The sequence below is a fragment of the Limulus polyphemus genome, unplaced genomic scaffold (assembly GCF_000517525.1).
Source record: "Limulus polyphemus unplaced genomic scaffold, Limulus_polyphemus-2.1.2 Scaffold1577, whole genome shotgun sequence".
Lineage (NCBI taxonomy): Eukaryota > Metazoa > Arthropoda > Merostomata > Xiphosura > Limulidae > Limulus > Limulus polyphemus.
Window position 1 is genome coordinate 139,761 of NW_013667187.1, and position 16,923 is coordinate 156,683.

Below are 16,923 nucleotides of genomic sequence, written 5' to 3' on the forward strand. Positions count from 1 at the left end.
GAATAATGGGAAAACTCCATAAAAAAGATACACAAAATATATTAAAAGTTATAGCATGAAAACTATTATGATCAACTTCGGGTCACGAACTCAGTTGATTTAAACAAGCCAGTAGCAAGAGGGTTAAACTCAAAAACAATCAAAGTGAAATAAATTTATACGAGGAAAAAGTGGCTATGTTTTATAGTGATCCTCTAATCTCTTATAAAAACGTATTAAGAGGTTTACTAGAAGTTAGTTAATGTTAAAAGTTAAACTTTCAATCTAATAAACACAGCTATGCTCATGTCTGTAAAATCTTATAACACCTGATGCTATTTTTAAATTCCTTTCTATGCATGTCACAAGTGTTATTGAGTTTCATTCAAAATTTAATTAAACTATTTTACTACCAATGTATTTTAATAGCATTAGCATTATCAAGTGCATTATAATTCAAAGTTATATATTATCTAAGTCTTTATTTCTTTATTTCAAAAGAAACCTCTTAAACAATAAGTTTTGTTGTCACTTGACATGCTTGTGGTTCTAAGTATCTAAACTTTAGAGCTGATATAGAAGAAACAAGTGTGTGTAATTTAGACACTTTCATACAGATATTCAAAGTAGAAATATATAGGTTGTTTACCAGTAGTTTGAAACAAATTCAAAGAACTGGCCTTGGATGAAACAGTTGTAAAATTCCCACACTCAAGATAAGCCATGCCCACTTTTTTAGTACAAGTGGTGTTGCTCAGCCACAGTTTTAACTTGAATGGTATGCTTATAACCAATAGAAAGACCATTTTTCCTGTTGGAATGTCACCAAATTAACATTTACAAATGAGGTGAAAAAAAGGTTAGTCCACTGTTGAGAACAAGGTCCCTAACACTTGGCTGTTTTTTCTCCCTTTATACATATTAGTTTTATAGATAGTTAAATTGCATTTAGGTTCTACTTTTATATTTTAGTTAATTAGGTAATATTTGTGTTTTAAAATTCATATTTGAAATGTTTAATGATTTTTAAAGTTTATTCTGTGCCTTGCTTCAATCAACAGGCATTCATAAATAAAGTTAGCAAGTGCAACCACCATTTTGTCTGTGGCTATACTGCCCCTGCTGATGTTAACATTATATCACCCACTGGCACCTATTGATGTGTGTCAACATAAATAAGCAAAGATAAAGAAAATAAAACATTAAAAATAAACTATAGGTGAAAATGTGAAGACATGAAATTAAGCATATGAACCTAGAGAAGATATTTTACGATTATTGAATGAAGAGATAAAAGATATATATTTCCTTCTCTTATGCCTAAACATTTCATTGCACTCTACATTGATGATAATAACTAGAGTTAGTGATGCTGTATAGAAAATAGCAAGTAAAATATAAACATTTACCTTAAAAACCTTTGATAAACATTTAGGAGGTTCTAGAGATTATGCAAGTGAAATGTGAAAACTGTAAGATACAAAATAATATTTTTATGCTTAACTTGAAAATCACCTTGTAGGTGAGCTATTCAGATTCTGAGTGAAAACAATTACATTAACCCTATCATCATGGGTATCCTTTACAGTGCATGACACAAGGTTTTAGTGTCTAACATTCAAAATTTTATTAACTTTTTATAAATTTTTTGTTTTTTATGTTATATCAATTAGAATAGCATAAAATCTTAGCTAATAATCCATATTTTAATAGTATACAAGTTTTAAGTTCTTAATTCTACAAGGCAATATAAAAAAAAATCCTGAATTTCCCTTAGTGTGACACACGTGACACATTTTCTCTAGACATCTTATTTTCTCTATTTTATCCACCACCCCTCCAAAAAATATGTAAATATGTAAATTCCTCACTATAAAATCATCATTGCTCAGAAAAACCATAGTTTTCAATTTTGTTTGGTTACAGAGCTATCAAATAGAAAATCAGACCACACCCACCTATAACATCATCTCTTTCAGAATTTGTTAATAGTTAATATTGAATAATGTTGTGTTCTGAACGGATAAGCACCAATTTCACTTATAATACATGATTCATTCCCGTGGGAAAGTTAATGAATTTGTAATGGCTCTTGTCGCATAGTTAGAAAGCCAGAAAAATTTTGAGAGTTAGAGGAAATTGTCTACTTTTTTCATGTTATTAATCAATATTCTTTGGTGCATTTTTTAATTCAATAAAAATTATTTCGTGCATTACTACCATTAGTATAAAAAAAAAAGCAGGGTTAAGTGTCATCAACAATCAACAGCAAGAAAAAAGAAGACAGAGTAACTACTTTATTTCTTGTTTTTCATGTTTATTCTTTATTTATTACTACAAAAGTAACTAAGATGTAAAAATAGGGATCTTTTTAGGTTTGTTAAGATTAGATTAGGTAAAATAAATAATAATAATAATATAATAAAGATGTTTCATGAGGCACACATGCAAACAGCTTGTGGGTAATGTAATTCAATAGCATAACATTAGCTGCACATTCCCCAAGTGATTTACGACTTATAATGGCACAGATAGTAGTTAGACACAGTTCAAAGGGCAATCAAAAGGGCAATAAAATAATGAAATTTAATTATAAATAGATGTATATTGTTATGAGTTTAAAGCTACTTAGAATTAACAAATGTAGTTTCATGCTACATTTGAAGTCATTCTAGAAAGAAAAAGAGGTAATTTAGATTTATTTAGATTTTCTCTGATGAAATATGAATTGTACAATCATCAAAATGTTTGGAATAAAGTTTTTTCTTGTCATTCACTATTGGTATTAGATGCAAGTATTTCTCCTAGTAGTATTACCACCTACTTTATTAAAGCCCTTGCACAAAGGAACTACATACAATAATCAATAATACTACTAGGAGAAGTTCTAGAACATCAATGAGAGCTTTAATAAAGTAGGTGGTAATTCTACTAGGAGAAGTTCTAGAACACAAAGGAACTACATACAATAATCAATGAGAGCTTTAATAAAGTAGGTGGTAATACTACTAGGAGAAGTTCTAGAACACAAAGGAACTACATACAATAATCAATGAGAGCTTTAATAAAGTAGGTGGTAATACTACTAGGAGAAGTTCTAGAACGCAAAGGAACTACATACAATAATCAACGAGGGCTTTAATATAGTAGGTGGTAATACTACTATGAGAAGTTCTAGAACACAAAGGAACTACATACAATAATCAATGAGAGCTTTAATAAAGTAGGTTGTTATTGTATGTAGTTCCTTTGTGTTCTAGAACTTCTCCTAGTAGTATTACCACCTACTTTATTAAAGCTCTTCATTGACTATTGTATGTAGTTCCCTTGTGTTCTAGAACTTCTCCTAGTAGTATTACCACCTACTTTATTAAAGCTCTCATTGACTATTGTATGTAGTTCCCTTGTGTTCTAGAACTTCTCCTAGTAGTATTACCACCTACTTTATTAAAGCTCTCATTGATTATTGTATGTAGTTCCTTTGTGTTCTAGAACTTCTCCTAGTGGTATATCCACCTACTTTATTAAAGCTCTCACTCATTATTGTATGTAGTTCCTTTGTGTTCTAGAACTTCTCCTAGTGGTATATCCACCTACTTTATTAAAGCTCTCACTGATTATTGTATGTAGTTCCCTTGTGTTCTAGAATTTTTCCTAGTAGTATTACCACCTACTTTATTAAAGCCCTCACTGATTATTGTATGTAGTTCCTTTGTGTTCTAGAACTTCTCCTAGTAGTATTACCACCTACTTTATTAAAGCCCTCTCTGATTATTGTATGTAGTTCTCTTCTGTTCTAGAACTTCTCCTAGTAGTATTACCACTTATTTTCACACAATGTTATGCAACACATTAAGCTCTCTTAATATTTTACAAAAATCATACGTAAACATTATAAAAGCACAAAAGCAAAATTCAAGTAAAAGTTTAAAAAAGACTTATGCACACACTTTTGGTAAGAGTAGTTAAGCTCTTTAGTTTGGATGAAATTAACAATCATTATCTAAAACAGGTGGAGCTAGCTTGGCATTGTGAATTTTTCATTTGTCCCACTTTTGAAAAAAAGTTAATCTAGAACTGTGAAATTATTAGGATAAAATAAGCTATCATCATACATTTGATTACAAGAGCTTAAGCTACACTTATATATTTTGAAATTTGATAAAGAATAAATTTAAGTTATTCATTTCCCACCACTAAGAGTAGGATTAAGCCATTACTGTATATTTGGTAAGTAAAAATAACCTACTGTTATTAGGTAGAACAGGGATGGAAACAGAAAATGAATAAGATACTACAATATAGTTGGTATGAAAGTGATTAATATTTTTACATTGAATAGCATATGTTAAAAATATATTTTCAATTTATAACATCTGCATTTATTGGAACTACTTATAGCAACATACCTCATTGACAGCACACATCCGAGCTATGGAGCCTATATTATTGGTAATTGTCACTAATGTGGCACGAGCTAGGTCTTCTTTACTCGCTGCACCCACCCTATCTTTACTAATCATATTTCCAAAGCTAATGAGAAGAAAAACAATATTACAACTGTTACTTAAGAAATAAGGAGAAATAAGTATTTTTAACTTTACTTACAACTAACAATTACCTTAGTTATCTAAAAATGTATAAAACACAAACAGAAATAAAGTATTTTTTAAATCACACATTGCCTTTATATTTACATGCACTTGATGTCCAAAATAAGAATGAAACAACTTTCAACCAGCTGTGACATATCTTTTTAAGATTCCAGTATATTAAATGTTAATGATGAATCCCTAAATATTAAATATACAGATTTCTGAAAAAATACAACACAGTTGGTAGAAAGTGACTTCATTCTTATTATCTCTTTTAGAAATTGAAAATAACTAGCAAATCTATTAAGATATCTTAAAAATCATCATATTTCACCAGCTTCTGCCTGGCTCTGGTGTTTGTGTATTTTTCTGTAACATTACAAGTACATATTTATGGAGACAGGAAGACATATATATTTGAGCTACAATTACATTACAACAAGTACATATTTGTGGAGACAGGATGACATATGTTGGGGCTACAGTTACATTACAACAAGTACATATTTGTGGATACAGGAAGACATATATTGGAGCTACAGTTACATTACAACAAGTACACATTTATGGAGACAGGAAGACATATATTGAAGATACAGTTACATTACAACAAGTACATATTCGTGTAGACAGGAAGACATACATTGGAGCTACAGTTACATTACAACAAGTACATATTTGTGGAGACAGAAAGACATGTTGGAGCTACAGTTACATTACAACAAGTACATATTTATGGAGACAGGAAGACATATATTGGAGCTACAGTTACATTACAACAAGTACATATTTATGGAGACAGGAAGACATATATTGGAGCTACAGTTACATTACAACAAGTACATATTAGAAGGCAAGTGTGGTACAATTACGAAAAAAGTGACACAGTAAATCAATGAGTAATAAATGAGCAGTTGATAAGTTGATGAGAAGTTTTGAGTATTTAGTGAGTTTATGTGTTCAGTGTCAGGAAAGTTAAATCAATGTTAGAAGTGAGATTTAACACATCTGTCCAGTTACTTGCTTGATTTTTGAGAAATTGTGTAGGTAAACTTATTTGTGCATTACGCATACTTACCATTAGTTTCAGAATTTCTGCTGAAATGTTTATGCACTTACAGCTTTAACAACAAGCAAAAGTAGCCTGTAGCTAAGTTCAGGAATAAATAATTATCATTACTTGGACTGGACTTGGTATTATTTACCCAATAATCGAATACGTTACTAGAGTAAAAACAGAGATTTCCGACTTAAATTCATCTAACAAGCAATAAACAAGGAAGTTTCGGTAAAGCAGTTTCTTCTAGTAAATCCATTCCCATCTTTTCTTTTTAAGTTCTCAAAAGATAAAAAGGCATTTCAAATAAATTGTAACACTAATAAATCTTTAGATTGCACAAAAAAGTAACATCACCATCATTACACAAACATCCCAATAGTTGGCACAAAATTACATTAGCAGCATTTGTACAGTAAGCAGAAAGAAACAAACAAGAACTTACATTTTTTAATCAAAACTTAAGACTTATGGCTGATACCATAGGAATAAGAAAAGTTAGTCCTTCTACTAATTTTACTGAAAATGATGTAATACCTAACCCAGAACTTACACTGGTATGGGGAATAGAGGTTATAACACTTATACAAATACAAAGAAACTGCACTGGCACAGCTTCTTAATCTTTCTTAGAAATTTATTTATTTTTATCTTACATGTAGTATTATTTCCCACTGTACTATTACACATAAGTATTAAAAATAAAAAGTCAACATCTCATGGGTACATTATTTTACTTTACACTAAACATATTTCTAAGCTTAACAATTACATTTCTGACACACAAATAGTTCTTAGAATTTAGAAGCCATTATGGATAATTCTGTAAAATGTTCTTAGAATTCTAATAAGTGGATTTTGTGTATATTTTTCCAAATTGTAAAGATATAAAATATAACATTAATAGTTATGGACTTTTACTTTAATGAATATTTTAGTGCCTTGTTCAGCTGTAGTATTTAAGATCAATGACATCCAAAAGATTAGTGATAATTTCCAAAGAAATGTTTTATAGAATAATAAATAGAGTTTATACCAATGGAATAAAAGGCATAAGAAAAATAAACCAACAAATATACAGTTTTTATTGCACCACACTCGTAATGATGCTTTACTATATAACCACATGCTGGCCAGCTTAGTAACATTTCTGTATGTTGGCCTAAAAAAACACCTTTACTAAACAAAGACAGCAGGATTGTGTAAACATAACACCTTTATTGCATTAAAATCCTCACCTAAATGTGGTGAAATTACTTATGTTGAAGGCCATTCTCATATTTCATCAAAGGGGAGATAATTTCCTTGCTCATACTGACAGATGCAGACTACTGCATCAGCTTTATATCTCAGCACTACCTGAATGTCAAATGAATTAATACTGTAGTCCAAGCAGGCAAGTAAGTGCTCATAAAATGAATGACCAATGTTATGCAACCTAGCCAAGACAGAGGTTAAACAAAGTAGAAATGATTACATCCTGTTTCCAAGGGTGCTGACCAAGTACAAGAAACCTTCATAAAGGTGTTTAAAAAACATTTTATTTTACTACTTACAAAAGACACACACTAAAAAATAGAACTAAATATGGTCTAGATAAGCAACATCTAAACACTAGAAATAATTAAACTTTAACACTATAAGAAAAAATAATTAATATTGATGCAACATTAGAATTCTATGTTAAATATGTCAAATTGTTGATGAAAAATGTTGTCTTTTAATGAAGGTAGCAGTTCTAGGATGAAATAGTATTGGAGAGATAAAAAAACCTAGCCTACATTTAATTTCTTATTGGTTTTCTAAATCACATGTTTACACTGATGTTTTGGCCAAGGTTTTATATAACTTATCCAACAATGCATTTTATGTTTTTGCTTTACAATCACACTTAATAAGGAAATTATACAGGGACTTTGGAAATCATGTCAACAAATGTGTTTACTTGTGTTTAAGAACCTGAAGCCTTGAACATCTACCACAGTATTTATATTAGACAATGAGGATACATGTACACTGCAGTATGCATAAAACATCAGGGTAGAAAAGACACTAGCCCAACAGACATTTCAGCACATTCAAAAATAAATTTTAATAAATTTATAAATACAGTTTTTGACAACATATGTTATAGCATAAAATGTTTAAATTTAAAATTGTGTAGTTTAATCATAAATTCACATTGGGTAGATATGACATCATAAATAATTCACTGAGTTGAATCTTTAATGAAAATAGGGAAGGTCTAGAAAGTTTCAATGTAAGCTTAATTGTGAAAATACACTTCCTGTAATATGTACTAGTAAAGGTCTCTTAAATGATCTATAAGGGAACTACAGTAGTCATGTTTAATTTTGTTACTACTGCCTACAGAAATTCAAATAGAAAGAATATTTAAAAATTTGCATACATTTATAGAAGGAAGTGTATGGCACTCAAAAACATTATCGCATCATATAAAATTTTCACCACTTTTAGATTTAAAAAAATCCAAGTTAACTCAATATGCTTCCTGAACAGGTTTGTTAATAATATTTTTGTTATGCATTTATAACAATATGTCATTTGGTTATAAGGATACTTTTTAGGTAATAATCTAAGATTTACAAAAGTTATAACCAAATTTGTAAGTTTCTAGCACTAATGTTTATTACAAGCATAATTAGCTACAGAATTATTTTTTTTCAGTTTATGGAAAAAATTTTGTGTACATAACAATGCTGGTCTAATCATCTTATTTTTCATATGTTCCATTGTCATAAATCCTGCAAAACTTGCATTAAACTGAAATACTTGTAAAGTTAATGCAGTACAGTAGAAAGTAATTTGACAGTGCAGACATCACCCATGTGTGCACATTAGAACTGGGTGATTTAATCGATTAATTAGCAGCATGTATATCAATTACTGTCACAAAATTAATCAAAATTGGTGTTTCCAATTATTAGTTTTCGACTGTTCCAACAATCGCTTAATTGAAAGTAAAATTAAACTGACTGCTAGGAAAATAATCAATTACTGTCACAAAATTAATCAACTAATCAAAATTGGTGTTTCCAATTATTAGTTTTCGACTGTTCCAACAATCGCTTAATTGAAAGTAAAATTAAACTGACTGCTAGGAAAATAATCAATTACCTATAATATCAATTACTGTCACAAAATTAATCAACTAATCAAAATTGGTGTTTCCAATTATTAGTTTTCGACTGTTCCAACAATCGCTTAATTGAAAGTAAAATTAAACTGACTGCTAGGAAAATAATCAATTACCTATAATTAGATGCTCTGACTATTACTATTATTGATTATTCAAACAATCAATGAAGAGAAATTATGATCAAAGTGAATGTCATGAAAATAATCAAATAACAGAAATTTAGGTTTCCAATTATAACTATTTTAAATTATTTCAACTATCCGACTAATCAAAATATTGCCATTATGTCTATTTGTTGTTAAGGGCAAAACTACAAAATGGGTTATCTGTGCTATGCTCACTTGGAGTATCAAAACCTGATTTAAGCATTATACCATTTTTTACCTCAAATTTGTTCAGCTTTGGGCCAACATGACCTAGCAATTTGGGGAGTGAGGGTAAGGCTCAGGTTTGATTCCAATTACTGTTACATATACCTGGGGTCTGCAAAAGTAATAGTCACAGTTTGTGAGCTATTTTCTTTAATTAAATAATGCTTGGAAGGACACAGAATAATAACATGTAAGAAGCTGAGATTGTTTTATAACTTTCACAATACAGTTTGTGAGCTATTTTCATTAATTAAATAATGCTTGGAAGGACACAGAATAATAACATGTAAGAAGCTGAGATTGTTCTATAACTTTCACAATTTCTCTGACTCTCTAAGTATGTAAGAAAAGCCATTAAAAATTCAGCTAAGCTCCTAAATGCATTCTCGTGGGAAAATCTTTTTCTTATGAACCAAAAATGTCAATTACCTATAGAATGAACTGGTAAAAAGAATATGGCAATCAATCATTTGAAATCTAGGCTTTCTATTGGTTATAAATTTAGTGGGAATCAATGTCAGAAATATTGTGAATCAGAATATGTGACAGGTAGATGTGGCAGGAGGGAACTGAATTTCTACTTGATTGCTTTTTAGGCACATAAGATTGAAGGATATAAAAATATTGCTTCACTTGTACAGAACATTTTATGTCAAATTTTATAGTTCTCAGAGGGTTGGTAAATAAATTATAGAAGAGGCGATGACTAGAGAACACGATGTCACAATTCTTACACTAAGGGAGTTTGAGGTTATTTTTAATTATTTCTTTATAAAATTAAGAACATTAATAATATTAAAATTTGATTTATTATGTATATTTATATGTCAAGTTTGTTCGTACACCATGATAATTAAGTAGTTTAATTAAATTTTGAAAGTAACCCACTAAAACATTGTGACATGTACAGTTTGACCTGCCCATAGTGAGAGAGCTAAGCAACTAGTAGCAGTGAAGAGTGAGAGGAATTTATGTCATTTAATATGAGCCCCTAATAATTATGGAACAGTGGTTAAAATCTGCATCATCATTAAAACAGAAAAATAGTAATAACACAGATGAAGGTGGAATATGTTCAAATGAAAAAACACTGACTCATCAATCAAAATGCAAAAATCATAAATATTGTGATGAATATATATATCCTTTAGATTTATATGCACAGGTCCTGAACATGAAGAAAAGATATAGTGTGATTTCTGTTATGAAACATTATCCAATGAAAGTATGAAGCCAGCCAAACTTCGCTGTCATCTAGAAACAAAACATAAAGAACACTTCAATAAACCCCAGGTTACGTGCTGTATATTTTCATATGAGACAACTAGAACTGCGTGCAAGACAAAAATCAATAGAAAAAATAGCAACTGGCTGTGATAATGAAAATGCTGTGTTTGCTTCATAAGAAGTGTCTGTATTAATAACAAAGACTAGAAAACTACATAAATAGCAGAGAAACTAATTCTACCTGTTGCTAAAGCAATTACATCTAGAAAACAAAAAGGCAGAAAATTATAGTTTGATTTCATTACCAAACACAACTGTGAAGCTGCAAATTGAAGACCTGTCTGATAATGTTACAAACCAGCTAGTGAAAAACGTGTACAAAAGTGAATATTATTATTTGCAATTATATGAAAGTACAGATGTTTCTAACAGTGTTGACTTGCTTGCATTCGTATGGTATGAATCCGATGGTAAAGTTTGTGAAGATTTTCTATTCTGCCAGTCATTGCCAACAAATACTACCATTGAGGCTTTTTTAAATAGTTTCAATGATTTCATAATTGCAAATGAAATTGGGTGGTCAAAATGTGTAGGAATCAGTACTGATGAGGCTCCTGTTATGTCAGGAAAGTACAATGGACTCATTGCAAATATTTGAGCTAACATACCAAATGTCAAATGGACTCATTGCTGCATACATAGAGAACCACTGACAACAAAAAAAGAAGCCAGGAAAATTCAAAACTATGCTTGATGAGGCAGTGAAAGTGGTTAATTTTATTAAAGCTTATACTTTAAATTAACATATTTTTAATGTTCTTTGTGAATAGATGGCTAATGCACACGAATAATTGATCTTACATTCTCAAGTGTATTGGCTGTCTCACAGAAAAGTACTTATCTGCTTATTTGAGTTGTGCAAAGAAATAAGAATATTGCTCCATGATAAAACATATCAAGGAAGTGTGTGTTTCAATAATTTTTCATGGCTAGCTATGGTGGCATATTGGTCTGATATTTTCACATATTTGAATGGCCTAAATTTGAGCAGACAAGGGAGAGCTGTAACTATTTTTTAAGTTGAAGAAGAAGTGGAAGCTATGATTATGTAATCAGACTTGTGGTTAGAACATCTTCAAAAGGGGCGTATTTGAATCATTTCAACACTTGATGATTTGCTTACAAAATCTGATGATGACCTCTCTCAAGGAATAAGAAACCTTATTATTCAACACTTGTAGAGTTTGAAGAATAGCTTTAGGGATTATTTTCCTCTTCCTGATGCCAATAACAAGTGGATTGGGGATCCATTTAATGTAGATGTAGAAAGCGTAAAATATTTAACTACAAGTGAAGAAAATAGCCTTGTTGAACTTTCATGTGACACCTCGTTGAGGTCAAATTTCAATGTATCTAACTTTTGTTACGTGAAAAAAAAAAAAAAAGAGTACTCTGAACTGGTATCCAAAGCACTGAAGTATTTAATACTGTTCCCAACTACATATTCATGTGAGCAGACTTTGTTCCAGCTGTTTTATATAAAATCAAAACACAGAAACCCAAAGAACAAAAGTTAAAGCATGAGTCAATATGGCTGTACACTGCAGATTTCTGATTGAAGAATACCTGGTCAGGCACCGCTCCCAACAGTGTGGGATCCCTATAAAGAATAAATGAAGCAAGGACCCCTGAAATGAAAAGAATGTATGAATATAGCCTTAACCAGTTAAAGTTGCACCGAAGCGTGAAGAATGGCCACAAGAGGCAGATGAAAACCTGACGAAAAAGAAACCACGATATGATGTAAATAATGGGAGATGAACGTATTAGGTGTAGTCCATATGCCCAGTTGCAGGATTTCCTCCAATGGCCAACAAAGACAAGATGCAAGAGAAAAGGTGAGGTGTTGATTCTGATGAGAAAATACCCTAATCAAATTCTGTTAGGAAGATAATAAGGAGGAATAAGCCAATGGAATCAAATGTTGAACCCAACTGGTGAGGGTAGAAGGGGATAGATCACAAAGAAAGACGTCTAAAAGATAAAGAGTCAGAAATGGGTATCACAGAAAAAAGCTGTGCAGGCAATATAGCGATGCAGGATATTGATGAGACACAGAAGTCTATCTCAATCAGGATGAGGACAGAAATGAGAAATTGAAGGAAGGAAAATAGGTGCAAAGGAGGAATTACCCTTCCTAGCTGCTGAGGTCGTTGGGAGGAAAGAACAGTCCAGATAAAGGAGAAGATAAGTGTAGTAGTAAAGCATACGTGAAACATCAATGGCAAACAAAACAGACCTTAGACATCCACAGGCTAAGAGATGAAGAAAATATATTTTAAGGGAAGGACGAAACATAGAGCATGAGGAAATAGGTTCAAATGGAGGTAAAGTGAGAGAATGGAGGACTACATTAATATCCCAGTCTGGAAGACTATGCCATCTGGAGAGACAATGAATCCGGAAGGAACAGAGGAAGCAAAACTCGACGGTATTGGGAAAAATCAAAAAGTATAACATAAGGCAGTCTGATAACCTGAGATCAAAGACCTCTGATTGAAAAGCCATGTGAGAAACTCAGCCACACTAGCCACAGCAGGTTGGTCAGTGGGAAATCCCTTGAAGAAAGATATATGGAACAAGCTAAAAGAAAAGCTACTTGATGGAAGAAACATGATCTCTTTGCCACAGGCAGGATAAAAGCCAAGCATGAAGATGAAGGACGTGAATGGTAGGATGTAGAACTGGTGACCAAGGTTGACGAAGAGGGAGGGAGGCAAGGGAAGGGGTGCTAGGAGGGAAAAGTTGCAGCTGGTGTAATCTTGGAAACCACAGTTGAGTTGGCCAATAGGGAGCGACTAGAAGGACTCGACATGGAATACCACCAGATGAAGATGAGAGAGACCACCAGATGAAGGAATTGGATAGGGGGATAAACATAAATAAATTTACGAGACCTAAAGACCACTCCATTGGATAAATTTGGTTGTGGCAGGAAAGCACCCAGAATGTGACACACAATGAGATGAATGTGGTGTGTGTGGGCCCAATATAGGAAATCCAACGTACAAAAACATATATTTTGTCCGGGTGCCCCCTTGGTGATTGATATGTGCAACCATCGTAGAATTGTCGGAATGAATCATCACCAGACAATGTTTGGTCATAGGAAGGAACTGATTCAAAGCCCAACAGACCACAAGAAGCTCAAAGATGTTGATATGCAAAGTCTGTTTGTTGACAGACCAATGACCAGAAGCCTCTTCGCGATTGACCCATGCACCCCAGCCCTGAAGGGATGCATCCATGAACAGATGTAAATCCAAATGAGGAGGAAGAAGTGGGACACCCACTGATCTATGGGCCTTGTCAAACCACCAAAACAGATTGTCCAACAGGGTATGGTTAAGGGTAACGGGAGCTGCCAAAGGATCCTAAGCAAGGTTCCATTGATCGTGAAGAGTCCACTGAAGGGACCAGTAACATCACTGAAAATCACATCCCCAAAAGCAAGCTGAAAGGGCACAGCAAACTAACAATTCCATGGAATTAAGTCATAGAGGAGAAGGTTGGACCCGACTGAGATGAGTGTCTAAAAGGACACCTAAATGGACAAGATATTGGGTAGGTTGGAGGAAGAACTTCTCCAATGAGATTAATCAGTTTACCTGAGCAGCCGCGTGAAGGAGCTGACAAGTATGTCTGGCCGACTCCAGTACGGAATGAGCCAGAAGACACCAGTCGTCCATATAATGGTGGAATCACAGCCCTAGAGTATGATGATGGTGAGCAAAACCCACACCATCTGACAGAAAATATAAGGGCTGGAAGCAAACCCTAAGGGTAGGGTATGAAAATGGTAAAGTACCTTGTGATGGACAAACCAACGATATGGCAACACCATGTTGAGATAGGAATGTGTAGATAAGTGTTGGAGATGTTACTCTTGGTCGTTCATATGCCTAGAGAAAAAGCCCACCATATGGTGAGCTTTTTCTCCAGGGTAAAATGGAGCAGTTGAACAAATCGACTGAGGCGGGACAAATTTATGACAGGACTCCAGACCCCAGTTTTCTTGGGAACAACAAAGAGTCTGGAATAAAAACCTGGTGTGAAGTATTTAATATAGGTTTGATGACTTGCTGAGATAGTAAGTCCTGAACCGCTTCCAATAGACACTGGTCAGATATTGGATCCTGAGGTGGAGGGAAGGAAATTAATACAGGAGACACAGGAGGTGGGGAAAGAAACAGGATCACAAATTCTTCTGATAAAATTTGAAGAACCCTATAATCCTTGATAAAAGGATGCCATTGATGAAGAAAATTGACAGGTCAAGCTCCCACCAGACCAGAACCTACTGGGTAGTCACTGATACTGTTGGAGATGTGATGTGCATCAATAAAGAAGATGACGAGATGAGACACCCCAAGCGGGAGGGACAGGTAAAGGTTGGGAAGGAGAAGGATGGGAAAACTATAACTGATGCTATATTGGGTTCTGACTGAGACAGATGGGCAACAAGAGTGGAAAGGGTAGCCTGTCGTCGTTGTACTGATGCAACTTGTGGCTCCAAGGACTCAGTGATCATGCCAAGTATGTAATGCCACAAAAATAGGGCCATACATAAGTCCCAAAGACAAGATGCTGGTAAACAGACACAAGTTTAGGTCACATCATGACCTAGAAGGTCCTAACAGTAGAGAAACTACTTATGCAAAGCCAGAGCCAAAGATGACAAATGAGCCAATGTGGAGGAAAGAAGGGAGACAATGTCACCAGAAAATCCCACAGTGTTTTGGCAGAGAGCCTCAGAGAGGAGATGGATGGTAGAAAGATACTGTGAGAGTTGTGATGGTAAGACAAAGGTGGTAAAATTGGGCATGGGTCAGGCTTACAGGAGATTCAGGGAGTGCCCCACCTCCACCCCAGCAGGTAAAATAAAACCTAACAATTGTTGGTCTAGAAAAGGACAGTCTGCATGATGATATGCAAGAGCAAACAGATCTGAAGCCCTTGGGTGGCGGGGTAAACTAATCACGTTACTTAACTGTGAGGCAAATTGGTCAGCATGCACCCGAATATATGTGAAATAGGCAATCCAAGTCCTTGTCAGCCTGAACAGGCTCAGCATGTTCGGGAGGAAGTGAGGCAAGGTCCGGAGATAGAGGTTGATCCAGGTAACATTCAATCTCCCCATTAATAAATGCCAATAAATCTCCCACTGGGTTGCCCACACCTGAGGCTTGTGACATAATGCTAGTCATAGGTGTGACCCCTGAAGAGGTAACATGAACTTCAGAATTCATATCAAGAAGAGTCAACTAAAATCGAAATTATTAATAATAATGTGACTGTAATAAACTGGGATTAAATTACAGTGAAGAAACAGTCTTAATAAACTTGGAAGTAATTTAAATGAAAACCACTTTGTGAGTATACTAAATTTGAATGTGAAATTAGAAACAAACAAAGGAACATTTCCAAGCACAAGCACTGCCAAATGAGAAGTGACAGTTCTGTAGAGGCATATAGAGGAAGTCATATGCATCACATATGTCACTCTACTACTGTTGGTGAAGTGATGCATGATGATTTGCATGAGAGACATATTGGAATGATTTGATTCCAATAGGGGGGAACAGAAAGCTTGTGGCATGCATATAGAAAAAAGTTTGTAAAAAGTTTTTTTGGTGTACAAAACTTGAAGATAGCTTTTGTATATGGAAACAGCTGTTAGCTGAGTTCTTGCACAGATCTTAAAATACAACATTGATAAGCGGAAACATCGGCACATGTAGATATGTAGATCTTGAAAGTCGAGTTGTTCAAAACTTGAAAATAGTGTTGATAACTGAACCAATTGTTGGTTGAGATGTTGCAAAGGAAATATCCGCTGAAGCTTTTTGTCAGACACTAATCACAGCAGAACCGTCTGGAAAATGATCTATGGGAAATAATACAACTTATAAAATGAGTCAGATCAACGTAGTCTGGTAAGGCAATCACTGATTGGCATGTCCTTAAGCCAACCAGGAAATGTCACAGACCCACTGAAGGATGTGTAGATTGTATAGGAATTCTTTTTGGTGGCAAAGGACAGGTTTATATGTTTTAATAAAGGTGGCTTCCAAAATATAGAGATGAAAGGTTGACAGACCATTTGCAATAATTTTAAACCTGCTATCCGTGTAGTTGTCAGCACAAGTCGGGTTCACTAGTAAATGCTGGTCAATCGCTGATTCACATTTTGATGGTAGAACTTTTGTTTTACAGGTGTGACATCGTAAATTCTTTTCTTTCACACTCTTATTTCTTATGGACGTGGGTACACGTTGTTTAATTCTATCCTGCAGTCTTTGTGAAGTGCGACCTATGTACCGACATTCGCAGTGGCACGAGAATTCATGAATAACCATACTTTTCTGTGTGGTAGGTATCTCATCTTTGTGAGTTGCAGGCAACAGCTTACATGTCGAATAAGCACAGTAGAAGTTCACTGCAGGAAAATATTTAGTAATGGCCGTTTTCAAT

At 33.7% G+C, this 16,923-nt stretch overlaps 1 protein-coding gene across 3 annotated transcripts in view; it reads right to left on the reverse strand.

Annotated features, from left to right (window-relative positions):
• LOC106464171 (pantothenate kinase 1-like) overlaps positions 1–16,923 on the reverse strand; it is an 88,126-nt gene that overhangs the window by 7,748 nt on the left and 63,455 nt on the right. For all 3 annotated transcript variants that reach the window (XM_013924292.2, XM_022391859.1, XM_022391860.1), the window contains one exon: positions 4,389–4,512. In XM_013924292.2, the coding sequence (XP_013779746.1) occupies positions 4,389–4,512 (124 nt within the window). The remainder of the gene's footprint in view (positions 1–4,388; positions 4,513–16,923) is intronic.